The sequence below is a fragment of the Pseudorasbora parva genome, chromosome 8, assembly GCF_024679245.1.
Source record: "Pseudorasbora parva isolate DD20220531a chromosome 8, ASM2467924v1, whole genome shotgun sequence".
NCBI lineage: Eukaryota > Metazoa > Chordata > Actinopteri > Cypriniformes > Gobionidae > Pseudorasbora > Pseudorasbora parva.
The window spans coordinates 14803987-14831363 of NC_090179.1; the positions used below are offsets into that span (position 1 = coordinate 14803987).

The following is a 27377-nucleotide window of genomic DNA, read 5'->3' on the forward strand; positions in this document are numbered from 1 at the left end:
GAACTAACTCTGGGAAAAGCCCAAAGGGCACAAGTTCCGTTTCTCAGATAATGACCACGAGGCATGGGTACCATATATAACATTTATTGAACAATCAAAGTAGTCGTTTAAAATGCATTTCAATGAATCACATGACAGAGGGAGAATTCCACGACACCGCGCAACACCCGCGGCTGTAAAACAATAATCAAACAGACAATCACAACACCAGAGCCGGGGCTTACCACCAGGGCGGCAGGCTTGACACCGGGCCTAAATAATGCCCACAGTAACAATAATAATAACCACACGTGCTCCAAATCACACTCACACACTCCAAGGAATTCACGGCCACTCCACGCCACTCTGGTGAATAGTGAGATTAACCACACGGGAAAGGTCAGCCTGCCCTCTCCAGGCCCCAGCTCCAATACAAGAACAGGAAAAAAGCAAAAGACAAAAAGGTTACAACATTCAGACAAGTCACTAGATACAATGCTAAGCAGTCAAATATGGCGCTAAATGCAGAGTAATCAAATGCAAAGCCATTAAAGGCAACGTAGTCAAATGCAAAGCAGTGAAATGCAAAGCAATAACTGCAAAGACAACAAACACCAAACAAATGAATCCAAAACAAACCAAATTAATAAAACAAAAATAGAAACAAAGACATTACCAGAGCAACACAAACTCAATACCAAACATACATTTAACAAAATACAAAACAAATAAACAATAAAGAAAGAAAATAGACAGCAAAATAGAAACAAACCAAAAAAGGCACAAATTAATAAATACAACTCAAAAAAAAAAAAAAAGGAGTTAAAGCAAAACAGCAGTGTTGAATGTGCCAGCCATGCTGAAATCACGAGGTTACAGGATGCAGGCTGGAATCGAAACGGGCAGGCTCACAGAATGGTTTAAACTCCTAAAACACACAAAATAACTATAACCAAGTTACCTTTATAAAGGCCCAAGGGAGTTAAGAGTGGGTTATACATACCAGATTGTGCCAAACACATCATCTATCCGATCACAGGCAGGAATCACATGCAATTCACCAGTACAGCGGAGCAATGACGACAACCGTTGCGTTGTTGATCATCCGCGGGTGCAACGAGCACTTACCCGAACGCCAGCCCAACCAAAATCACTGTTAACAGACAAGCAACCGCTAAAGGAACATTCAGCATCTACCACATAAAAAAAGCCACGGAGAAAACTCATACATACCCCTCGTGTAATGTACCGAAACGCCGGAAGTGCGATCAGCAGAGTATGACGCGACACCCGTTTACCGTACCTCGCCTTATATATGCTCCACCGCAAATGTTACCGCCCAGCAATAATCTGCACTTCACCACACTTAGAAGTAAAATTAAGTTGTAAATACCATTGCAGTGATATTGTTAGTGAACATCCAAACATCGTCCACTCTGATGAGAGCGATGGTTAGATGAATATGTAAATATGTGCTGCACACCTTCCTCTCAATAACAAAATAAACACAACAAAAATGACAGGGGTGAGAAAACAGCAGTTTTCTCGATGTGAATCTGTTTGCACCAGCTCTGTGATCCACCAGCATCGTGTCGACAGATGAGATCATTACAATTACACCGTTATGATTTGATTATAAAGTATATTTAAGACTATAGACTATAAAGATCTGGCTATGTTAGAATAGTTATAGTTGTTTTTTGTCACACATTGGCATTACAGTACAGAGTAGCTCTTTCTTCATTATCCTGAATATTGTAGAAGAATTTGTTTCATGTGTCTCTGAACGGAAGAGAGGAGCGCATGTAAAAGTCACATCATTTTGATATTCCAGGCAAAAACATCCTGAGTCATTTACATAAAAATCAGTCAACGGTTTATGTACACAAACAAGTTAGTCAGGGGATGATCTTGTTTTTTTTTTTTTTTTAAGTTTCACTACAAGCGTTTGCCAATAAAAAAGCAATTAATACATGCAAATTATTACATATAGCACCTTTAAACATGTTTACTGTAAAGCACTTAACATGGAAATTCATGGAGCAAGACATTTGATTGTATTAAGATGAACTATAAAATGCACGCCACTTTTTTGGACTCTTTACAGCTTAAATAACACATTTGTGTAGAACAGTTAGTAAAGTGCTTTATTAATTTATTCATTTCTGGAGAATATCTTGCTGCATAGACTTCCAATTATAAGTGCATTACTGTAAATATGATTTTTGTTTGTTTCTACTAAGTCAATGTTTGTCTGTGCTTATCAGCATTATGTTGTGTGTGCTTGTCAGACTGCAGGCTATAAAAGAGATTCAGAGGCTTGAAGCTGAAGTAGAAAACCACAACGCAAGCAATAATGAGAAGGTAAAACGCACACAGACACACTGATGACCAAATAAATAAGAGATGCGTTTACATATTTTTACATGTTCACATTGAAGGTGGAATCTTTACAAAAAGTACTGGATGAAGCACAGCTGGACAAAAGGAAACTTTCCCAGCATTTGGAGCAGGCCTTACGGGAAAACCAAAATGCACAGGAGAAACTGAACACCCTCGGCGAGAGGTGAGGGAACATGAATATGCACAGTATGGTTTTAATTGCTGTTAAGACGTAATTCTGCATTGTTCATTTTTGCTACTTCATGAGGTTCATTAATGTCACTTCACATTAGGATGTATGTTATACTGTACTTAGAGATGCACCGGTATTAAACATTTTGGTCACACTTTAGTTTAGGGTCCGATTCTCACTATTAACTATGACTTTTGGACTTTAATACTTAGAAAGGTAGGGTTTAGGTTTAGGTATTGGGTAGGATGAAGGGATGTAGAATATGGCATTAATATGTTCTTTATTTGTATGTGTAACAAAGTTCGTATTGTGAGGAAGGAAGAGGACACGGGGGTCGGCTGGACTGTTGACGCTTCTTTTATTATCTTTCTCAGAACACAGCAGCACACTCAGGCATGTGACTTTTCTCAAACTCATAAACAATATCACTTCCGGGTAACAGCACTTCCGGCTTCCGGGTCAACTCAGTCTCTCGTGTGGGTGCGCGTCAACAGTCCCTCTCTCTCTCCCTGGTCTCTGGTTCCGCTGGCGTTTTATCCCCTCTCCGCGCTCATTACTGGAACAAGATACAGCTGTTATTAATCTGCGTCCAACCCACTCACTTACCGCTCGTCCCGCGGCTCTCTCTCCCGCTGCAGACCTCGCTGAACCACGCCCCCCTTGCCACAGTATGTACTAATAAACAGCTAATATCCTAGTAACATACATGCTAATAAGCAACTAGTTAATACAGAAAGAATATAACCCTAAACTAAAGTGTTACCATTTCTGGCTGATACTTTTAATCTACATAAATAAAACACTAAAAACTAATAGTTGTTTAAAATGCTACAAATTTAGGCATCACAACAATAAATTGTACAGTACAAAAAAATGTATGAAAAAATAATTATTTTAAAGGTGCCCTAAAATGAAAAATGTAATTAACCTTGCCATAGTGAAATAAGGGTTCAGTACATGGACATCACATACTGTGAGTCTCAAACACCATTGCCTTCTACTTCATATGTAAATCTCATTCCCCACAGAAAAATAAGTGCTTCTCAACATAACACCAACTGTGATGCAACCGCTGGAGATCATTAATATGTATGCCTTCAACATTTGCATCTGTCCAAACATGTTCGTTGTCAGGCGGAACTAGCGAAGCCGAATCATCGGTATCTGCAGATAAACAAGCGGCACTCGAGGATAGCGAAAACGGCAGCTCTCATGGACACAAATGAAATGTTCCAGGCTGTGCAGGAGACGTGAGGACTTTTCATACCCTTGCCACAGATAAAAAAGGTCACCAGTCATGGTTGATGTTTATTATAATTGGATACCGCAACCAGTGCCGTTTCTAGGCATAGGCAAACTAGGCGGTCGCCTTGGGCACCAACAGCTGGGGGGCGCCAGTGAGCCCCCGCCCAAACAAGATTTTTTAGTTATTTCATATATTTTTTATTATTAATATTTCGTACTTTTGCTATTTCGAGGCATTATGATTAGTTGCGATTATTGGAGTGAAGTCGCCATGGTGATAGTGGCGCTGCTGTAATGAAATGAGATCATGTAGAGGGCGGCAGGGAACGTCGTCATCCGTGCTTTAGTTTGATCATCATGAAAAGGTCAAAGCCATCAGGGGCTCAGTATCGTCAAAAGAAAAAAGAGGAAATATAAAAAAGAAAGCGAAATATACAGGTATGTTAGCCTATTTATTGGTTACTTGTTCTCTACTAAGCTGGTCGCTCTATCTTAACATTGAGCAAAACATTACACTGTATATTAGTGCTGGACGGACCACACGCCATGCTCATTTATTACAGCTGCAGAACATTATAGCAGTTAATTTGAATAAAAAAACATTACATCAGAGATAGCTGTTTAGTGTAAATTGATCAAGTAATACTGCCATAACCATGGGCGTCACTAAGCCCTTTTTTAAGAACTTATGCCTCAGCATGCCCCCCAACCCCCCTAACATTTGTGATCTCAGTGATAATAAACCTGGCTACATTATTGGATTAATGCATGTACAATATGGCCATGAAATAAGGAAATCATATTTGCTTTATAAGCTATAGTTTTACAAAAAGAGGGTGGGGTGGGGGGTGCAAGATATAAATCTTGCCTAGGGTGCCAGAAAGGCTAGAAACGGCCCTGACCGCAACAATTTAATTCAAAATCATTCGTTTGCTCGCCCCATTTCAAGCAAGTTTCGCTCTGTGACTTAAACTGGAGAAAGGGGCAAGTATATTCCTGAAAGCAGTAAGTAGTGATTTATCCACTTATTGACTGTTTAAACAATTTCTGATTAAATTGAAAGTTTCTTAGAGAGACCGCATTGTCTAGATGACGCAAGATGCTAGTAGAGCAACAATAGGAAACTACAAGTACCATGTATAACCAAAACACCGGATAGTATACTTGCTTTGGTTTTGTCGGAGGGAAAGAAGAGCGTTCGTGCTTGCGTTTGCCAGATTTTCTGTGAAAAGAACACGTATACTATCCGGTGTTTTACCTAAACATTTGCAATCTGGCAACCATATGCTCGTGGACTTGCGCGCGGAACATCACGCGCAGATGATCTGAAAACACCAATAAACAAGTAAGCTGCATTTCGGCAATCTCCATTTGAGATGTTCTGCTTAAAGTGTCATTCAGACGGTCTGTGTTCTGTCAGGACGGTCAGGACTCACGAGCCGCTTCACTGAACAGCTGAACTGCTGTGAGATGTGAGCTGCTGAAATAAGCCAATCAGAGCAGAGCTCAACATTAATATTCATGACTCTTCCAAATAAGGCAAAAACAGAGCATTACATCCTAGGGACAATTTATAGGGTTGTAAATGGACCTATAAAACTGTATCTGGACAATTTTTGCCCTTAATTAAGCCACAAACCCTCTATGTAGATATCAGAGAACAATTTAACACATTGTTTCAAATCATTCAAGGGCACCTTTAAGATATAGGATTACACTTAATTTAAAATAATAAATGAGAGTGCACAGTTAAATATCAAACACTGACTGATATAGTGGCAATATCAACTAATTTAATCAAGCCATGTTCAAATAAAGGGACCTGATGTGTTTTTTTTGAGTTCATTCATATTATACATGATTGCATCAGCAGGGAGGCGGAGCTTAAAGAGGCATGGGCAGAGATTCGTCGATTGACAGTATGTGTAGATTCCCTCAGGAAACTGCTCGACAGAGAAAAAGACTCTAGGAGGAAGTCAGTACAAAGGGTAATATTAAATAAATGTTATTTGTTTTTATGTAAATAAGTTGTCTTGCTATATAATTTCAATGTACATCACTTTAATCTACTTTATGCATAAGTTTGACTTTGATTTACACTGTTTTCTATATAGCTAAAGAAGACGCTAAATGATGCATCAGCAAAGTCAGGTGACCTCTCACAAGCCAATCAGAAGTTACATGAGAAGGTGTCTGAGCTGGAGAAACTGGTGTCCAATCAGAAGCCTCTGAACCACTCTCTAAGAATCAAGGTGTGTCACTTTAGCCATGGTGTACCTCATCTCTGTGCTGGATACAGAATCATTCTGTAATACCCCAGAACACACATAAACACAGTTTATTGTATCTTCTTGCCTATTCCAACAGGATTTGGAAGCAGAAATTGAAAGTCTCGAAGAAGCTAAGGATGAATATAAGAGGAGGAGTCATGAGCAGGTATGCATCCAAACTTCATATACAAACATTTATGCATTTAAAGTACTTCACATTCTGATTACTGAGAAAACTCCCTCTTATGGACTGAATATTATCATACTCCACTAGTTGGTTCTGCTTATCAGTTCCTGTGCGCGCATTTTAATGTGATTTTAAACCATTCAAATGTAAGAATACTCGCACACTGTTTTCTTCTTGCATCCAAAACGTGCGCACAAAAAGCCGCCTCTCACTTTCAAAGTCTTTAGCGTCTTTTTGCACTTGAACGGACAAAATAGACACAAAAATATGTTGGTTATGTCGTAAGTGAACGTGAACAATTGACAAAGAAAACACGTGTAACAGTATATTGGATCCATGCAGCTCTTAAAGTGACAGAAGCCTAATAAATCTATAATAATCTACTGCAGGATCTACCTCCCCCTTGTGGATTATCCACAAGGGGGAATGTTTAAGTGAGGGTACGTTACCACAACAATGTCCTAAAAACAGAAAGGTTTTTTTCGAAGCTTTTTTCACGTACAGATGACAATGCTTTCAAACAATCCCTGTTCACACAGATCCAAGAACACGGCTGTATTGTTTATGCCAGGCCAGTAGTTGGCGATGTCATTTTGTAAAGACTATGCTCCTACAGACTGAACCCATAATACACTTGACGTCACCGTTTTTACAAATTCACCTTTTGTATGGAGACGATAACAGCAGTTTTTAAAAACTTTCACTATGAAACCTGTTTTCAAAAGTGTGCATTTTTGAGCTCTCAAAACCCCACTGTTGTATAAATGAACAGCCAAAACTAATTATTTAAAAAAGAAATTTGGTTGAAAATGGTGTCGACAAATAGCCCCTCATTTCTAAAATGTTCACCTCTGTGTCGCAACACGCTTTATTTGCTCAATAAAGTAATGGCAAGAATAGGAAAAATTTAGTCACTTAATATTTCATACATTATAAAAATGTATAAAAATATTGCTATTTGAGGTTTATTTATTATATTCAATATTTTGTATAATGCATTTTACTTTATATATGTATATGGTGCTGAGCAGAGCACAATAATGAACACAATTAAATTACATATAATTAAAAATCAAATTAATTTAGCTACGGTCTATGTAGAGTGATTTTTTTATCTAATACTTTTATTTTATATTGTTATTCATAATTCTCATGAAAAAAATACATTTATGTATTATGCATAATAATAATAATAGAATAGACCAACCACAATTGTCGATATTTACCTTTTAAGACAGAAATTGTATTATACCAGCACTGCTTTAGTCATTTAAAAAGATAAAAAATTTGCTTAACAGTTGCATTTCTAAATGTATCCTCTTTAATGCACGGTTGATTCATTTTAACTACGAAAAAAAAAAATAACCTCCCTTACGTACATGCTGAACGTCCTGAGTCTTTACTCACAGTTTGTTATTTGTGTGTTTCAGTCTCAGTCTCTTCTGCAGATGCGTTCTGAGATGGCTTCTCTCCAGTCTGAGCTGCAGTGTCTGTCCTCCACTCAGCAGGGGGAGCTACAGGCCGAAAAAGATCTCAATCACACCCTACAGGCAAAATGTCGGGTCAGCGCTCTTTCTTTTCACTTTAAGGCCCCAATGAACTCATGGCAAAGTTCTTTTTTGTTCTTCGCTTTGAGGTAAAAAGAAGTGCAAAATACTTGAGCAGCTGATTCGGTTAGCAAACATCCAGATGGCGTTCAGGCTGCTGAGAGCGACTTTTAGATGAAAATGCAAATATGTGCTGTGCACTTTCCTTTGAATAACAAAATAAACACTCAACATTGACATTGGTGAGAAAACAGCAGTTCAGAAAGCATCTGATCATAATGATGTGGATGTGTTTGCACAAGCTCTGCAATTCGAGACACATTTATTATTACAGCTTTACAGTATTAAACATGAAAATCCATGTCAGTGTCTCTTTCATTTAGAATTACAACTATACTTTCTGCTATAAAGCAGCTCTCCAGTGTTTGTTTTCACTCGGGGACATCCGACCATGGTTCAAATTACACCGGGTACCAAAAGGGTCAGAAATATCAGTTTTGGGGGGGGGTCCAAGATTATAACTAGGTGGGAAAAAACATTTTGTCGTTAACTGAAATAAAAATAAAAACAAGGCATATATTACAAAAAAAAAAAAAAAAAAAAACGATAAGTAACTAAAACTGTAATGTGTTTGGCAAAAATAACTAAAATAAAATTATAGAGTAAATGTCCTTAGTTTTAGTCTTTGTCAAGGTCTTTCATTTTTTAACGCTATTTATTTAAAACATGCAGTGTATTTGTTCAGCTACATTTCCTTTCCCTGCTCTCCCTCCATCTCTCTGTCACTCATGCATGTGTGCCCACACACACACACACACACACACACACAGAACACCTCCCCTCCGTACACGCGTGTCTCCATGAGAATGAGCGTAAGTTCGACGTTGAAAGCAAGTTCGCGAAAGTTTGGCATCTCTTGAACACCTTTACACAATCACACATTAAAAAGTGGAATAAAAATATTTAAAATTCGGAATATAATTTTGTCAGTGTGTTTAATGTCGATCCAAAAAGCAATTGGGCCTTCTTTAGAAAGTTAACTAGTCGTATGTTTGAGGTAAAATGCACATTTTGGTTGTGGTTGTCGATGTTAGGGAATCAAGTTAGGGGTTTTGTGCTTTTGTTTGTGTACAGCACCTGGAAGAAAGATTGAAACGGCTCCAGGAAGAGAGGGATGTGGCAGAAGTGAGACTCCGGGAAGTTTGTCTGGAGTCCCAGCAAGTAAACCTACCCCATTTCCATCCATTTATACATTAGCAATACTACTAAGGACATACAGTATAATGACAGATGCTTTATTGTTGAGTAAACTATCCCTTTAAACTCAATCTGCATGCTGGGATATTTCCAGTAACGATCATCTCGTCCTGACATTGATGATCAAAACCATGTCAGAATTTAGATTGCCGCCTCCTTCTCTGATCACAGCCTGTGTTGAAATCATGCAAGCTCTCCAGAGGATGGGAATTTCTTCTGCCTTTGATTTGATTCCTTTGTTTCTATCCCGCTTCTCTGTTCCTCAGATCACAGAGAACATGGATGAGGACCACAGAGGGCTCCGCTCTGAATCGAAGAGCTTTAATGGCGAGGCAGAGCCACAGGAAGTCGGAGAAAGCTTATGGAGGTCGGGGAAAGACTGCACACTGTCTACTCCTGCTCAGGTAGCAAATGAGTCACATTTAAAATAAATGGAATTATTATATCTGTTCAAAATCCATTAGTAAGGGTCCTAGTGATCAATGTGTGATCAACTGTCCAGTTGCATCCAAGTTCAAATACTTTTTTTTAAATGCATTTTCTTAAAATTGTAAAATGATTTATTAAGTTATATATACACTACTGTTCAAAAGTTTAGGATCAGTGCAATTTTTTGAAAGAATTTGAAACTTTTCAAGCAAAGATGCATTCAATTGATCATAAGCGACAGTAAATACATTTATAATGTTAAAAAAAGTTTTGTTTTAAATAAATGCTCTTCTTTTAAACATTGTATTCATCAAAGAATCCTGGAAAAAATAAATAGCTGCACAACCGTTTTCAACATTGATATTAATAAGAAATGTTTAAGCCGCAAATCAGCATATTTAAATGATTTCTGAAAGATCATGTGCCACTGAAGACTGGAGTAATGATGCTGAAAATACAGCTTTGATCACAGGAATAAACTATATTTTACAATATATTAAAATAGAAAAAATAGTCTAATAATATTTCATAATATTAAGTATCATGTAAATGTAGCCTTGAAGAACATATTTTTGTTTTCAAAAACTTTCAAAAACAAAAAATCCTCAACCTCAAACTATTGAACACCTGTGTGTGTGTGTGTGTGTGTGTGTGTGTGTGTGTGTGTGGTTGTGTGTACACCAGGCATAACATTATGACCACTGACAGGTGAAGGGAATAACATTGATTATCTCTTCATCACAGCACCTGTTAGTGGGTGGTATATATAAAGCAGCAAGTGCAAATTTTGATCTCAAAGTTGATGTGTTAGAAGCAGGAAAAATGGGCAAGCATAAGGATTAGAGTTTGACAGCGACCAAATTGTGATTGCTTTCGACTGGGTCAGAGCATCTCCAAAACTGCAGCTCTTGTGGGGTGTTCATGGTCTGCAGTGGTCAGTATCTGTCAAAAGTGTTCTAGGAAGGAACAGTGGAGAACCGGCAACAGGGTCATGGGCGGCCAAGGCTCATTGATGCACGTGGGTAGTGAAGCCTGGCCTTCCAATCAAACAGACGAGCTACTATTGCTCAAGAAGTTAATGCTGGTTCTGAGAGAAACGTGTCAGAATACACAGTGCATCACAGTTTATTGCATATGGGGCTGCAAAGCCACAGACCAGTCAGGGTGCCCATGCTGATCCACGCTGTTTTTTTAACGTCACATGGGTGGCCGGGTGCGTGTGCGTCACTTACCTGGGGAACACGTGGCACCATGCACTATGGGAAGAAGGGTAATGTTCTGCCGGGAAACCTTTGGTCCTGCCATCCAAGTGGATGTTACTTTGACACTTACCACCTACCTAAGCATCGTTGCAGACAATGTACTCCCTTTCATGGAAACGGTATTCCCTGATGGCTGTGACCTCTTTCAGCAGGATAATACGCCCTGCCACAAAGCAAAAATGGTTCAGGAATGGTTTGAGGAGCACAACGAGTTTGACATGTTGACTTGGCCTCCAAATTCCCCAGATCTCAATCCAATCCAGCATCTGTGGGATGTGCTGAACAGACCGCTCAACTTACAGGACTTAAATGATCTGCTGCTAATATCTTAATGCCAGATACCTCAGCCACACCTTTAGGGGTCTAGAGGAGTCCATCCCTCGACGGGTCAGGGCTGTTTTGGCTGCAAAAGTGGGGCCAACACAATATTAGGAATATTAGGTCATAATATTATGCTTGATATTATGCCTTTCTCTCTCTCTCATATATATTCTCATATATCTCACACACATATACAGTGGGGCAAAAAAAGTATTTAGTCAGCCACCAATTGTGCAAGTTCTTCCACTTAAATAGATAAGAGAGGCCTGTAATTTTCATCATAGTTACACTTCAACTATGAGAGAAAGAATTACATTTTTTTAAAAGAATTTATTTGCTTTATTTTATATATCTCAATACTTATAGATATTAAAGCTATATAGCTATATTTCCTATTTGTAATTTTTCCTCCAAACATGACAAGTTGAGTTTTTACCAAAAAGTTCTATTTTGGTTTTATCTGACCATATGACATTCTCCCAATCCTCTTCTGGAGCATCCAAATGCTCTCTAGCAAACTTCAGATGGGCCCGCACATGTACTGGCTTAAGCAGGGGGACACAGATCTGGCACTGCAGGATTTGAGTCCCTGGTTGCGTAGTGTGATACTGATGGTAGCCTTTGTTACTTTGGTCCCAGCTCTCTGCAGGTCATTCACTAGTTCCCCTGTGTGGTTCTGGGATTTTTGCTCTCCGTTCTTGTTATCATTTAGACCCCACGGTGTGAGATCTTGCGTGGAGCCCCAGATCGAGGGAGATTATCAGTGGTCTTGTATGTCTTCCATTTTCTAATAATTGCTCCCACAGTTGATTTCTTCACACCAATCTTCTTACCTATTGCAGATTCAGTCTTCCCAGCCTGGTGCAGGTCTACAATTTTGTTTCTGATGTCCTTTGACAGCTCTTTGGGCTTGGGGTTTGGTGTCTGACTGTTTGGGGTTGTGGACAGGTGTCTTTTATACTGATAATGAGTTCAAACAGGTGCCATTAATACAGGTAACGAGTAGAGGACAGAGGAGCCAAAGAAAGAAGTTGTTACAGAAGTTGTTACCCAGAAATCATCTTCTTTGTAGATGACCAAATACAGGCCTCTCTCATCTTTTTAAGTGGGAGCACTATTGGGGGCTGACTAAATACTTTTTTGCCCACTGTGTGTGTGTGTGTGTGTGTGTGTGTGTGTGTGTGTGTGTGTGTGTGTGTGTGTGTTTAAATATTAAAAAATATGTAATATGACTTGGTTCTGACCTCATCTTTGACCCTGAGGGTGATTTATTTGAAATGTCAGGTTTGTGTGTTTTATGTCTGACCTGAAGGTTGTACTTTGTTGTTAGACCCACATTTGCTTTTATGACCCTAAACTGGAACCCTGGGCATCAGCATTACAACGCTGGGAGATCAAGAAAGAGCTGGAACTCATCGCCGGCAGTTACAAACCCACAAGACGCGTGTGCACACTGACCACCTGATAACAGCCTCCAGGGGTCATGGAGAAGTGCATCAACAACTTATAGATCATGGAGAAAGGCTTCAATATGTAATCTGCTTGAAATGAAATCTCTACAGTAGGCATGTTTGTATGCTGGTAAATATCCAGCATATTTAACAAATTAATTGAAACATATCAATGCTTTATCATTACTTGGAAATAAAAAGGGCAGAAGCAAAAATGCATTATGTGTGGGTGTAGAAAGACAGAGAGTAGAAAGACAAGAGTTGTGACAGCGAGAAGATCGTCCTGCTGCTCATTAAATAAAAAACAGAGCTGTACTTTGAGCAAATGGCCTAATTACTCACAAATGAGTCATGTTAAATATGTTATTTCCATCCAGCCCGCAACAATGTTATTCCATTGCAATAATGGAAGGTCAAACTTCTGCATCTGCAAAAATAACTATAATTGAAGTCTTGCTGTTAGTATTTGTTTGGTATCATATTTATATAATAGCTTTTATTGCAATATCACTTTTTGTAATGTTAATAAAGCCGCTTGAATCTGCAAAGACCATATTGTGATTTTATATATATATATATATTTTATTATATACCTATATACTATTTTATTGACAGCCCTAATATATATATATATATATATATATATATATATATATATATATATATATATATATATATATATATATATATATATATATTGTAATATGTATATATATTATATATACATACAGTGCCTTGCGAAACTATTCGGCCCCCTTGAACTTTGCAACCTTTTGCCACATTTCAGGCTTCAAACATAAAGATATGAAACTGTAATATTTTGTGAAGAAACAAGTCGAACACAATCATGAAGTGGAACAAAATTTATTGGATATTTCAAACTTTTTTAACAAATTAAAAACTGAAAAATTGGGCGGGCAAAATTATTCGGCCCCCTTAAGTTAATACTTTGTAGCGCCACCTTTTGCTGCGATTACAGCTGTAAGTCACTTGGGGTATGTCTCTATCAGTTTTGCACATCGAGAGACTGACATTTTTGCCCATTCCTCCTTGCAGAACAGCTCGAGCTCAGTGAGGTTGGATGGAGAGCGTTTGTGAACAGCAGTTTTCAGTTCTTTCCACAGATTCTCGATTGGATTCAGGTCTGGACTTTGACTCGGCCATTCTAACACCTGGATATGTTTATTTTTGAACCATTCCATTGTAGATTTTGCTTTATGTTTTGGATCATTGTCTTGTTGGAAGACAAATCTCCGTCCCAGTCTCAGGTCTTTTGCAGACTCCATCAGGTTTTCTTCCAGAATGGTCCTGTATTTGGCTCCATCCATCTTCCCATCGATTTTAACCATCTTCCCTGTCCCTGCTGAAGAAAAGGAGGTCCAAACCATGATGCTGCCACCACCATGTTTGACAGTGGGGATGGTGTGTTCAGGGTAATGAGCTCTGCTGCTTTTACGCCAAACATAACGTTTTGCATTGTTGCCAAAAAGTTCAATTTTGGTTTCATCTGACCAGAGCACCTTCTTCCACATGTTTGGTGTGTCTCCAAGGTGGCTTGTGGCAAACTTTAAACGACACTCTTTATGGATATCTTTAAGAAATGTCTTTCTTCTTGCCACTCTTCCAGAAAGGCCAGATTTGTGCAGTATACGACTGATTGTTGTCCTATGGACAGAGTCTCCCACCTCAGCTGTAGATCTCTGCAGTTCATCCAGAGTGATCATGGGCCTCTTGGCTGCATCTCTGATCAGTCTTCTCCTTGTATGAGCTGAAAGTTTAGAGGGACGGCCAGGTCTTGGTTGATTTGCAGTGGTCTGATACTCCTTCCATTTCAATATTATCGCTTGCACAGTGCTCCTTGGGATGTTTAAAGCTTGGGAAATCTTTTTGTATCCAAATCCGGTTTTTAAACTTCTCCACAACAGTATCTCGGACCTGCCTGGTGTGTTCCTTGTTCTTCATGATGCTCTCTGCGCTTTAAACGGACCTCTGAGACTATCACAGTGCAGGTGCATTTATACTGAGACTTGATTACACACAGGTGGATTCTATCTATCATCATTAGTCATTTAGGTCAGCATTGGATCATTCAGAGATCCTCACTGAACTTCTGGAGAGAGTTTGCTGCACTGAAAGTAAAGGGGCCGGATAATTTTGCACGCCCAATTTTTCATTTTTTGATTTGTTAAAAAAGTTTGAAATATCCAATAAATTTCGTTCCACTTCATGATTGTGTACCACTGGTTGTTGATTCTTCACAAAAAATTACAGTTTCATATCATTATGTTTGAAGCCTGAAATGTGGCAAAAGGTAAGTTTAAGGGGGCCGAATACTTTCACAAGGCACTGTATGTATATATATATCATTTACTAATAAATTATTAAAATCTTGTTAACATTAGTTACTGGACTGTGAACTAACATGATCAAACCATGAACAGCTGGATTTTTATTAAATAACGTTAACAAAGATGAACAAATACAGTAACAAATGAACTGCTCATAGTTAGTTAATACATAACCAGTGAGACCTTATTGTAAAGTGTTACCGATTAAATTGTTTAATCGTACACTTATTATGAAATTAATATTATGCCTATTGTCTCAGTAAATGCATTTATTATGTGATTCTTACAAAACGTTTTTTTCAGCAAGCTTTTAAGGATCATTGGAGACTTCAAAATGACATCAAATAACCACCTCATAATTGTGTTTACATTTTTCAATTTGCAATTCTGAGGGGGAAAAGTCAGCTCACAAATCTGACATTTTACAATTGCAAATGTATATCACAACTCTTATTGTATAAAGCATATATTTCTCAGAATTGTGAGTTTATTTTATGACTTTATAACACAGAATTTAGAAGTTAATTTTACTCAGTGGTGACTTTATAACACTAAATTTCAAGGAAATTTCACTCAGTACTGACTATAACTTGCAATTTCGAGTTAATTTCTCTCAGTACTGACTTCATCTGTTTATATCTCGCATTTCTAAGAAAAAAGTCAGAATTGTTTGGTAAAAATTGTTGCAATTTTTTCCTTTTTTTATTCAGTGGCAGAAACAGCCATTACAGAGACAGGTGTGATTTATAAGTTAGGTGGGTGTTTTAAGTTAATAATATAAAGTTTACAGGCTTTTTTGGCACTGTTCTGTCTATCGTCTCCGTGTCTCCCCCTGTCGGTAGTGAGAAGTCACTGTCACTACAGATGTTTTTTGTTTTTTTTCACCTCCTTCCCTTCTCGTGCCCCCGCAGAGAGGGAGAGAGCGCGTGCTCGCGCCTCCACCTCGGCCTCCTCCTCCTGCGCGCAAGGCTCCAGTTCTGCCACGTAATCTCGGTCGAGCCCCCGCTCACTCACTCAAAACCTCCGGGAACCGTGACAACGACTGCGGAAAATTCTAAACACACTGTACGAAACCCCTCCGGCCGGTGCGCGCGGGTGTAGCGGAACACAGACTGTAGCGGTAAGCGAAAAGTGTGTGGAAGTGTCCCCACGCGCGCGGCGCGAGTGCACGAGACACAGTCCACATTTAGTGCATTTTAAAAGCGCGAGCACAAGCAACAGGGCGATCCATGTGTGTGTGTGAAGTGGGATCGGAGACTTTTCAAGTCATTTGCATGCAACAGGTCGTTGATTTGTTGTCTGTAACAACTCGTTTCATTGTAAACACTGACAAGCAACTTCGATGCAGAAGAGAAACTATGCGGCTCAAGCTGTCAATGCAGTAGATTTCCAGTATGTTCCATAGCAGCCTGTTCTGTAAGCTTGACCAGGACCCTTCAGCTTTTCTCTTGGCCAACTTTCATGTGTTTTGAGCAGAGATACTGAAAACTGTAACTTTAGTTTTTTAACGTATATTCAGATAAGTTCAGCACCTGTAGAGCTGATTCGTAATGTGACACGCAACAGCATTTTATCACACTAGGCTATGGCATGTCATGTTCATGTTGTAATGTGCTTGGTGGGTTTGGGTTGTTTATGTATTTGTGTTATAGAGTGAGATAAAAGATTTTTTCACTTAAAAACATGAATTACTCACCCTTATCTCATTCCAAACATACAAGACTTTCGTTCATCTTCTGAACACATATGTGTTTTTTATGAAATCTGAGAGATTTCTGGCCCTCCATTGACGGTCTACTACACAACTGACAATTTAAGAGACATTAAAGTAACGTGACACCTGTGGTTTAACCTCAAATTTACAAAGCCACTCGATAAATTATACTCCCCCCCCCATAATTTATCAGTTTATTTACAACAAAAAAACTCCAACGCGCGTTCACAAGGGCACCATGTTTTGATGTGAAACTTGTGTGAACGCACGTTGGAAATGTATATTTTGTAAGTGAAGTGGTCATTATTTTTCCGCGAACTAAAGAAAGCTGCGTCTCAGACAGCGCTCTGAATACCGCGTTTAATTCTTTCACGTCTTCTTGCGCTTGAGCTGACTAATCCACACAAAATGAAGTAAACTGCCCATCTTTTTGAATATGCTAGTAAACGTAGTAGGTTATGTCTTAAGTGAATGTAAACAGTCGAGAAAAAAAACACCTAGAGCGATCGTGACCACACCAGCAGATGATATCGCTAGGCCTGAAGCGATAGTCAAGATTAAATCAATTAATCGCACGATAAAAAAAATTAGCTTGATAATTTTTCCGTTGACTGCGCGCGCCTCGTCCGTTTATACTCGACGTGCAGACCGGGTGCAGCGTGAGACGTCATTCTCGGCCAGCAGATTTGTCTGGAACTCGTGGCTCTTCGGTTGCGGAGCCGCACGCAAAGTTACAAATTTTGACGTGCACAACGCCAAGCGAAATGGGGTCTCGCGCACTCCGCGTCAACGTCATTTTCGCTGCGCGCACACCCTTGCGCGGACGCTTCGTGTATAAACGAGGCTTAAAGCTATACTGAAGTTTGATAAACGCAAGTTAATTCTTCAGTTCAATCTTTGTGTGCTTAAGGCACATAAGTTCCTGTAGAGATAGCAATAAAGTCTATCTAGTCTAGTCAATAAAGTCTTCTCTTTTGCTGTATCAAAATATCACTTTCCTCAGAGATGGTCAAGTTCAGTTTGTGCATGATTAGGCTATGATATATATATATTTTTTTAAATACTGTATCCTAAATTGTGGATAATTAATATATCATGTGCTGAAGTACATTTCTGGATTAAAAGAAAAACAACAACAACAAGAACATGAATATGCACCTAAAACACAATCATCCATTGCAGTTTTCATCCATTTTATTTATTGTTTTTATAGTGGGCTGTACTTTCCACATGATTGACATCAGGTTCAAGTACGCCCGCGAGCCTTGCGAGTTATTCGTGTATTGCAGGTTGGCTGGTGGTTATGTTGCCCGCATACCGCCTCCCATGGCCGAGACTGGTATTACGACACCTGTCGGGCCGGGGCAAGTAATGCTACTGCTAATTAAAGTTGATTTCTCTGCAGCACTATAACTTGACATTTTTTTAATGACATCATCGCCCTTATTTCTTCTCATCCTATTGATGCGTGCAGGTCATTTTTTGGATATTTTTATCTCAATTTTACATGGCACCTTTAAATTACGTCATTAAACGCTCAAGCTCATTACAGCAGGATTGATTCTGATTGGCTGTTTTTAAATGTTTTTATCGTTCATCAACTGGATAAAATCGTTCTGAAATTGACTGCTATTCTTTTATATTGAGAATGATTTTTAGAACTATATCTTTATCGTCCTTGGTATTAACTGACCTTGTATATTTGGCCTTAAAGTGACAGCAGCCTAATAAACCTAATGCTATTTTGTGTTTAATGTTAATCAGACAACAAAGGACAAAGAAATCACTCAATGCCCTTGACTGAAATTAATACTACAGATTAATCTGTAGTATATTTAATGAATACTGTGAAGATTATGCCGTGTTGTTTTACATTTGTTTACTTTATACAAATTCTGCACCTGAAAACTACTGTTAGATCAACCTGAAAAGCACAGTTTATATTATTTGTATCTTTGTTCTTTTGTACATATGTGATATTTGTAATTTAATTATTTGTTCCTATTTTATTAATGTTTCCTTGTCTTTAAAAATGTCTTAGATTTACATTAATACGGCTTGTATTCTGTACTATACAAATTGTAATAGAGAATTGTAATATTTCACTGGTATCTAAACATTTGAACCACTTACCCAACCAAGGCCCGTAAAAAAAAAAAAATCCACAGCGTTAATCCGTTGAAGCAGCTTTAAATATGCGCTATTACATTAACGATAAAATATGATAGAGCAATATAATGAACAGTGAAAGTATCAGGCTTGATTTTAACAGGCAATTGACAATATTTTTTTTAATTAAGTATGAAAATGACTGAATGAAATGTATACATAACAAGTTAAAGGGATAGTTCACCCCAAAATTTCAATTATTACCCCATGATTTACTTACCCTCAAAAACCATCCTAGGTGTATATGACTTTCTTTTACAGATGAATACAGTCAGAGTTATATTAAAAATGTCCTGACTAATCCAAGCTGTAATGGAAGTGAATGAAGGTCGAGATTTTGAAGTTCAAAATAGTGCATCTGACTTTAGAGGTTTGTTAAAGGCCTTCTGAAGCAAAGCGATGCGTATGTCTAAAAATATTAAAGGGGGGGTGAAACACTCAGTTTCAGTCAGTGTCATGTCAATCTTGAGTACCTATAGAGTAGCATTGCATCCTGCATATCTCCGAAAAGTCTTTATTTTTTTTATAATTATATAAGAAAGATGCGCTGTTCCGAGTCTTTCCGAAAAAAGCCGAGCGGGTGGGGGCGTGTCATGTGAGCGGAGCTAAATAATGACGTGTGCAGCAGCGCGCTGCAGTGAGGAAAGTGAGTCGCTCTGTGAGGAAAGTGATTCGCTCAGTGAGGAAAGTGATTCGCTCAGTGAGGAAAGTGAGTCGCTCTGTGAGGAAAGTGATTCGCTCTGTGAGGAAAGTGATTCGCTCAGTGAGGAAAGTGATTCGCCCGCCGCGTGAGGAAAGTGAGTCGCTCTGTGAGGAAAGTGATTCGCTCAGTGAGGAAAGTGATTCGCCCGCCGCGTGAGGAAAGTGAGTCGCTCTGTGAGGAAAGTGATTCGCTCAGTGAGGAAAGTGATTCGCCTGCCGCGTGAGGAAAGTGAGTCGCTCTGTGAGGAAAGTGATTCGCCCGTCGCGTGAGGAAAGTGCTAATACAGATCAACCGCCGGCCTATCAGTGGGTAAGTCAGTAGCTACTGGTTATATCACCTGTTTAGCATCCTACAAGCCAGCGCTTTGATGGGCGTAGCCTGTTGCTTTCGCTCTCTCCCTCGCTCTCTCTCACGCGCTTCCGGTAGAATTGTCCGTAAGGCCCATACAAGGAAATTCCGCCCCCATTAACGTCAAAGGGGACGCATGATCGAAAAAAACTTGCCGAAACTTATGACTAACCGGAAGTAGTATTTTTGACAAAGAAATACTCCCATCAAACGTCCACCTTAACTTTTGAAACTTTGTCTATGTTTAGTATGGGATTCCAAGTCTTTAACAGTGTAAAAAGATCAGTATGCATGAAACAGCATTTCACCCCCCCTTTAAAAACTTTATAAACTAAAATGATTAGCTTCCGACAGCCGTACACATCGATTTACGACGGAAGAGTAACCCCTGGCCTAGTTTTGTGTAGCCAGACCTTGATGGCAGAAGGTCAGGCAAAGGGACGTTTGACTGACATGTAATGCAACCAATCACAGCTCGTTTAGTTCCAGGTCATACAGTTTTCATACATGTCGTGTCCCTGCAATAATAGACCGGAGTGCATCTACAAATGACTCATTCAAGAACGTTGTGCAAGTTTACTGCAACAATGGAGCCACAAACTTCACATACTTTTGAAAATCTAGTGTTTAGTTGGTCCTGGTAAGCGCTTAATGTCACAGTTGTAAACACAATGGCATTCTTCTTCCACGAGGGAGTTTGGCGTCACTGAATTTGTTTCCAGGCCAACCGTTAAAGAACGTGACACATAAGTCTGGTGGACATCCTGTAGAATTCGACCAATCAGATGACGACTTCGAAACTCCTGAAGCATTTTCAAGGAAAGTGTGTCATATGCATCAGACGTTCAGCCAACGGTCCATGAGTTTGGGAGTCTGAGACTGAGACTAACCCCTGACCTGACGAATGAAGTATTGACAAACCCAGAACCACGGAGGATAGAGCACATTACATTTAAATGATATTGAATTGACCAATTGAATTAAAAGTAAAACAAGATTTTTTTAAAGAGAAATGCTAGAGGATTTCAATGTAAAAGAAGAGGAGCTTGAGTCAGCCCTATTTGTTTGAACTGCGAGAGGCATCAAAGCTTACTCTACTCTTACATCTTTCTGCCGTCTGCCAAAGCTTTTTTAGTCTATAAAGTTTTAAATAAAGATATTGTTCTTACAAAAACACCACTTCAGAAGGCCTTTTTTAACAGCCTGGAGTTGTATAGAGTATACGTTTATGATGTTTTATAATATATTTAAAAAATACAAATGCAGTGAAAATAGAGGTATCGGTATCGAGCAAGTACAAAAAAAATTAGAGTATCGATATCCGCCTTGTTCTGGAAAAATGGTATCAATGCATCCATAGGTAAACCACTGAAGTCACATGGATTACTTTAATGATATATTTTTTTACTTTAAAAAAAAAAAAATCTTTTCGACTACCTTTTTTGAGGTTTAAAAGAGGCAGTTGTGTAGACAGAAATCTCTCAGATTTCATAAAAATATTTATTTGTATTTCGAAGATGAACAAAAGCCTTAACGGTTTGGAATGACATGAGGGTGAGTAAGTAGTGACGAAATTTTCATTTTTGGGTGAACGAGCCATTTAAGATAAGCCTACACATATTATAAACTTAGGACATCCACCAACAAATAAGACTTTAAGACATGACAACCCAGATCAAAAATGGGTATGTTTTCTTGATAGATACACCTGATACATTTTCTAGGCCAATATTTATACATAATTATAACACATGGGGAATTAATAAAAGCTTTAAAGTTATTGATATTTCTAAATTAAATATACACTTTTATTTTCTTCAAATTGTTATTTTTTTCTTTCAGTCAAACTATTTGGCCTGAACAATTCATTAGCGAATCAGCCATGGTTATTTTAAAGGCTGGAGAGATAGGTTTATGGGTGTGGTTAGGGGATGCAGCTCCACCCATCATGCCCATAGTAGGTCAAGAGAGGGGGGAGCTGGAGCTCCAGATTCTCAAATGGTTCTTAAACGACTAGATGTATGAACCATTCTCACTAAATCCCTCCTTTTCTGTCTACTCTGATTTGCCAGGCCTACAGCACACAGCATGTTTCGTAAGCTAAACGCATATTACCATAACTGAACTTCAGCTCTGGAGGCTTTCTAAAGCTCAACGATTGTACACGCTGTATAGACAGTTACTATGAAGCCGATTTGACCATATCAATCCGAGCACAAGTCTGATGAGTCATTGGAAGAACTAGTTATTCAACCCCAACCTCCATCTCAAGGATGGCTTGAGCAGGACGTTTCTCAGTGATACTCAGTTTGAGGTACATCATGATACGTTGCAATTGTAATTCCTCACTTTCAGCATCAACAACCCCATGTGTATATTTCAAATTTATTGTAGTGCACATGCAGGAAATGTATCAATAACCTAAATAATATAAAACACAATCATGTATTTAGAAAAAATATACATAATTTCTTATTTATACTTGCAGGTTGTGATTCTGAGAAGCAAGCCAGTCCAAATAAACTGGTACTGAGCCATCTTTCAAGAGCAAGCGTTTTGCGATTTCCCCCATTGAACTCTGAGATTTGAGAAGCAGTCGTCAGTAAAATTAATTTTGTGGCCGGCCATTATGCAAATGTATTTTCTAGTGACGTAGACCCGTAACGCAGAGGAGTTTGAATTACAAACATCTCGTTTAGGCGGTTCAGAGTTGATTCTTTCTTTTGGGAGATAACTGTGCAATTTATCATTTACTTTCGCCATTACATCTTTGCAGAACGTTTACATTCACAGTCAGCTATATTAATATTACACTGCATGAAAGGCAATATTTTCAATATAACAGGGGCACTTTAAAATCCTGATCCAGGAATCACAAATGAAACCCTGTTTCAGTTCCAGAATCTGTGTCAATAGATTTTAAACAATTTTTCATATCAGATTACATTGCTTGAATTAAATTGTATCAGCATTTATGTAGAAGTATCACCATCAGTCGCTGAAAAACTTGTCAACAGCTTGTAAAGTTGACAGATTTACTTTGAGGTGAAGTAAGAAATTACACATCAGAGCTTCATGTCCCCAGATTACCCTAATTCACCTGAGCTGGCCTGCAAAATACTATTAAAATCAACTTTTTGAAAGTATTTGATTTAATTGCATACGTGGTTTTGTGCACTTTAACCCCCAAGCGTGTAGTTCAAAATTTTTTACAATCTTAAGATTCAGGATACAACACCCAGTTCCTGTTTGCCTGGGTGGGGATTGTGGCTGCTGTTCTGCTTCATTCTGTATGTGTGTGTGTGTGCTTACTGCATTTTCACATTCAGACTTCTTAGTTCTGGCCTTTGCTCAGTTGCCATGACTACGGGTGAAAAAACGTACTAAAGGTGTGAAGCCACAGATATGGAGCAATATTTAGGGCCACAGCACTGCTGGTGCGAGGAGGACCCTATTGGAATTGCTCCGTTTATTATTAATGTTTTTTTTTTTTTTTTTTGTATTGACAGCAGCAGCGTCCTACTGTGTCACATGCTATATACCATCAAAGTTATTTTTTAATAATTGTCATGCATGCAGAATTCATTGGACATTAAAATTTAAACAGTTCATCGGGGAACATTATTATTAGAAATTGACTGCCGATAATTAACATTGACTAATGTTAATAAATGCTGTAGAAGGATTGGTCAGTGTTAGTTCATGTAAAGGGTTAGTTTAACCAAAAAATCTAATTATCCCATGAATTACTAACCCTCAAGCCACCGTACGTATGTCACGTTCTTCTTTCAGATGAATTAAATCAGAGTTATATTAAAAAATGTCCTGGCTTTTCCAAGCTTAAAAGCAGCCAAAATGTTAAAGCTTTTCCGGTTCTGTTTTTTTGTATGTGCTTAATTGAATATAGAGCCTTTTTAATCAAGATGCATTCAAATGAGCGATCCTTCAAAGATGAGCATAGCAGATGTTCATCACAGACTGATATCTAAAAGTTTTCATGAACATTAAAGGGATAGTTCACCCAAAAATGAAATGTGATGTTTATCTGCTTACCCCCAGTGCATCTAAAATGTAGGTGTCTTTGCTTCTTCAGTAGGAAGACATTAATTAAGTTAAATTAAATTAATTATGTTTAATTTTTTTAAATTCTAACCGCAGTTGCAGTCTGCCGGTCATAATGTGAATGGGTAACAACTCTAGAGAGTAAAAAAAAACTGCTTCGACAACATGCACATAAATGTGACAACACATTGATGTCTTAAGACACGAACCGATCGGTTTCTGTGAGATATTGAACAGTATTTATGCAATTGTTTTACCTCATATCCAGACGAATCTCATCTAGTGTTCCCATCCATCATTACTTACGTCTGGTAAGGTCAAAACTAGCGCGATCATAGTTATATATTATGTAGATTCCTCATTAAGCCGATACATTCGGCTGCAGGCACTAACAAGGAATCTATATATATATATATATATATATATATATATATATATATATATATATATATATATATATATATATATGTATACGCCAGTTTGACCTTACGAAATGGAAGTAATGACTGATGGGAACGCTGGATGAGATTCGTTTGGGCATGAGGTAAAATAAAAAATAACATAAATTAGGGGTGTCCATGGTTAACCGATTAACTGATTAACCGTTAAAAATTGCGTAACCGAGTGAAACATTTTGCTCGGTTAAGTGGCGTCAATGACGTGCTTTGAATTTAGTTGTAATATATTTTTGCACCACTAGAGACCGCCAGAGCGCTCCCAGACATTTGTAATATCCACAAGAAGAAGTCATGACCAGCTTTACAAGCGTGGGAGCACTTTAAAATTGAGAGTGACAGGGCAAAATGCAAATATTGCAATGCAGTGCTTACCGCATTTTTCAGGCTATAAGTCGCTCCGGAGTATAAGTCACATCAGTTAAAATATGCGCCATGAAGAGGAAAATAACATACGTCGCACTGGACTATAAGTCGCATTAGGGCAGAAGCAGAGCGGGAGCCGCGCGCGCTGTGCATAACGGATCAGAAGAAAGAAAGTTTGAAGTGAGAAACTTGTGAGGGACTAGCGAAAAGCAGAGGTTACTTTAACTGTAATGAAGAAAACAAAAAAGCTAATCGCGGACTGAAATCAAGATGGCCAGAGCTGAAGGGACGAGTCCACAGATGCTTGAACTCTGCCGGGAGAGGCTCAGCCGCACGAGTCAAACGCTGTGTGAATCATTCTCAGCTGCATATTTTACTACATGCCCTAATCATGCAGGCGCCCTCGCGGCCACTCGCATTGCTCGTGAACTGGAGCGCATCTCATCCTAATTTAACGAAACTCAGCGTAGGCCTCACAGACATGAAATAGATCTTAAGAAAGCTTGAAATGTCTTTTAACAATTTAAAACGAAAAGAAATAGGCTACTCTCTGATTAGGTAATCCATGATGTGCATTTCTCTCTATAGGCGCGTTCACTACGGAGATGGTGGTTGTCAAATTAATAAACTAAAAATAATAACCCTGACGCACACTATGGTTAACCGAGTATTAACCGCTAAGGGCCTCGGTTAACGTTTAATGAAAACTTGAAAACGTGCAGCCCTTACATAAATACTGTTTGGTTTCTCACAGAGCAGCATGGTTTTTGTGCATGTTGTCTAAGCCTGTTTTTTTAATCTCATAAAGTTGTTAGCCATTCATATGCATTATGACTGGTAGACTGCAATGGCTAAAGTTAAAAATCTTCATTTGTGTTCTACTGAAGAAACAAAGACACCTACATCTTGGATGCACTGGGGTAAGCAGATAAACATCACATTTTCATTTTTGGGTGAACTATCCCTTTAAGATATTAAAGCGTTAGTTCCCCCAAAATATTATTCTATAATTTATTACTCATCCTCATGTTGTTCCATACCCGTAAGACTCTCAGGCCCTCCATAGACAGCTAATTAAAACTTTCAAGGCCCAGAAAGGGTCTGTAATTTAAATTGTTAAAATAGATGTGACTCCAGTGGTTCAACATTAATTTTAATGGAGCGACAAGAACACTTTTTGTGTGCAAAAGAAAACAAAAATAACGACTTTATTCAACAATTTTGTTCTGGCTTGTCTCCTACGCAATTTATGTTGCAGCTCCAGTGCATGCGAAAACCCCCTGAATGAATGCTCTATAAAACAACTAGATAGGTTTGTTGATTATCTTACATAGATATCGCCAGCAGTTCCTACTTCCATTAACGCTTTTTTTCCTTTGTACAATAAAGTCTATTGTACATGTTTTCACAGGAGGGCTTCTTGTGGTTTTTCATTTGGGATCGCCGGTAACCCGCTGTGTGGATACGCACTGAGCCATGCGGCAGTTGAAGGGCAAGCCGAAGAAGGAGTCATGGAAAGACAAAAAGGAGCGCAAGCAGGCCATGCAGGAGGCCAGGGAGCAGGTGGCGACTGTTGTTCTACCGACGCTGGTCGTGCTCGTGCTGCTCATCGTCCTCTTCGTCTACGTGGCGACGAGACCCGGAGCCATCGAGTAAAAAGACTCCAAGAAGCCAAATCCCCCTGTCCTTGTCTTTCTCTTTCGTTTTCCCTTGTTCTTTCCCAATGCCATGAATTGGACACAATCATAAGGATTAATGGATTGATAAATGAAAGGTTTTCCGTGCCATGTTTGGAGTATATTAATGGAGTCTTCCATTTAGGCTCCCAACAGAGCGCCTCTTCCAGCCACCAGCATTCGTGTCTGTGGGGGCCATGTTGGCTCTAAATGCATTTACAGGGTTCTAGTTTCATGCCAAAGCATCTGAGACGCAGCAGACTCGGACTGACCCAGGAACAGGGTCAGACCTTAGGCCTCTGTGCTTAGAGTTACAAGTCAGTACAAATGAGAAGTGACTTTAGTATTGCACATGTCTGTAGCATGCACGCTTATGCACACACACACACATACAGATCCTGTGGACATGTCACAAATGAACTTTGATGGGTGTCACATGAAACCAATGACAGAAATGAATGTTTATGTTTCTGAATGCTCAATGCCTCTTAACAGTCCGTTGCTGTTGTGTTTTGGTTAAACCGTGTGTGTGTGTGAAAGCAAATGCACCATTGAGTGCGTGTTTATATGACACATCTGTGATATACAATCCCAGCGGCAAATGTACTTATTTTAAAATGTATTCCAGCAGGACTTGGATCTAAGAATGTGCCTTAAAACTTTTAATGACGTAACAGCAGTTAAAGTATTAATAAAGAAATGAAAAGCCATGCTGACTGCTTCATTGCCTTCAATTTAACCATTTCTCACACGTTCTTGTGCATATTTGTGGACTTGTGAAATGTCATCAATTGCTGCAAGTACTCTTCCAAATCGAAGTTCACATCTAGCCAAGTACAGTTCAAATCCCCAGATGTGTTCTTGAGCCGACTCTTTTATCAAAGATGCATCAAGAGGTATCCTCAAGCAAGTATGCTCAAGCAAGGTATCCCAGAATTTCTTGCCAACAGCGGATGAGAAAAACTGTAATATAAAAATACTACTGTTATTGTGTCACAAAATGTTTATAGTTT

At 38.8% G+C, this 27377-nt stretch overlaps 2 protein-coding genes across 12 annotated transcripts in view; both read left to right on the forward strand.

The window, feature by feature from the left end:
* Positions 1 to 13061, forward strand: part of ccdc150 (coiled-coil domain containing 150) — a 31714-nt gene extending 18653 nt beyond the window's left edge. For 5 of the 7 annotated variants that reach the window (XM_067451606.1, XM_067451607.1, XM_067451605.1 and 2 more), the window contains 9 exons: positions 2271 to 2343; positions 2421 to 2545; positions 5670 to 5787; positions 5914 to 6051; positions 6167 to 6235; positions 7687 to 7818; positions 8938 to 9024; positions 9327 to 9464; positions 12403 to 13061. In XM_067451606.1, coding sequence (XP_067307707.1) covers positions 2271 to 2343; positions 2421 to 2545; positions 5670 to 5787; positions 5914 to 6051; positions 6167 to 6235; positions 7687 to 7818; positions 8938 to 9024; positions 9327 to 9464; positions 12403 to 12537 — 1015 coding nt within the window. In that variant the 3' untranslated portion in view covers positions 12538 to 13061. The remainder of the gene's footprint in view (positions 1 to 2270; positions 2344 to 2420; positions 2546 to 5669; positions 5788 to 5913; positions 6052 to 6166; positions 6236 to 7686; positions 7819 to 8937; positions 9025 to 9326; positions 9465 to 12402) is intronic. The other 2 variants (XM_067451603.1, XM_067451610.1) reach the window with 2 other exon arrangements.
* A 2699-nt stretch (positions 13062 to 15760) lies between these two features.
* On the forward strand, positions 15761 to 27074 carry smco4 (single-pass membrane protein with coiled-coil domains 4). Of its 5 annotated transcripts, XM_067450191.1 has the most exons (3): positions 15761 to 15991; positions 21878 to 22119; positions 26100 to 27074. In XM_067450191.1, exon 3 carries the CDS (start codon positions 26165 to 26167, stop codon positions 26342 to 26344), a length of 180 nt encoding a protein of 59 aa, XP_067306292.1. In that variant the 5' UTR covers positions 15761 to 15991; positions 21878 to 22119; positions 26100 to 26164; the 3' UTR covers positions 26345 to 27074. The 5 variants fall into 5 exon arrangements, with proteins under 5 accessions (XP_067306292.1, XP_067306289.1, XP_067306288.1 ...); XM_067450188.1 differs by lacking the exon at positions 21878 to 22119 and having other exon boundaries at positions 15762 to 15991; positions 26078 to 27074; XM_067450187.1 differs by lacking the exon at positions 21878 to 22119 and having other exon boundaries at positions 15762 to 15991.
* Positions 27075 to 27377: the final 303 nt, after the last annotated feature.

Coding starts and splice junctions, on each gene's coding strand:
- smco4 (XM_067450191.1), top strand. CDS start 26,165: ATGCGGCAGTTGAAGGGCAAGCCGAAGAAGGAGTCATGGAAAGACAAA.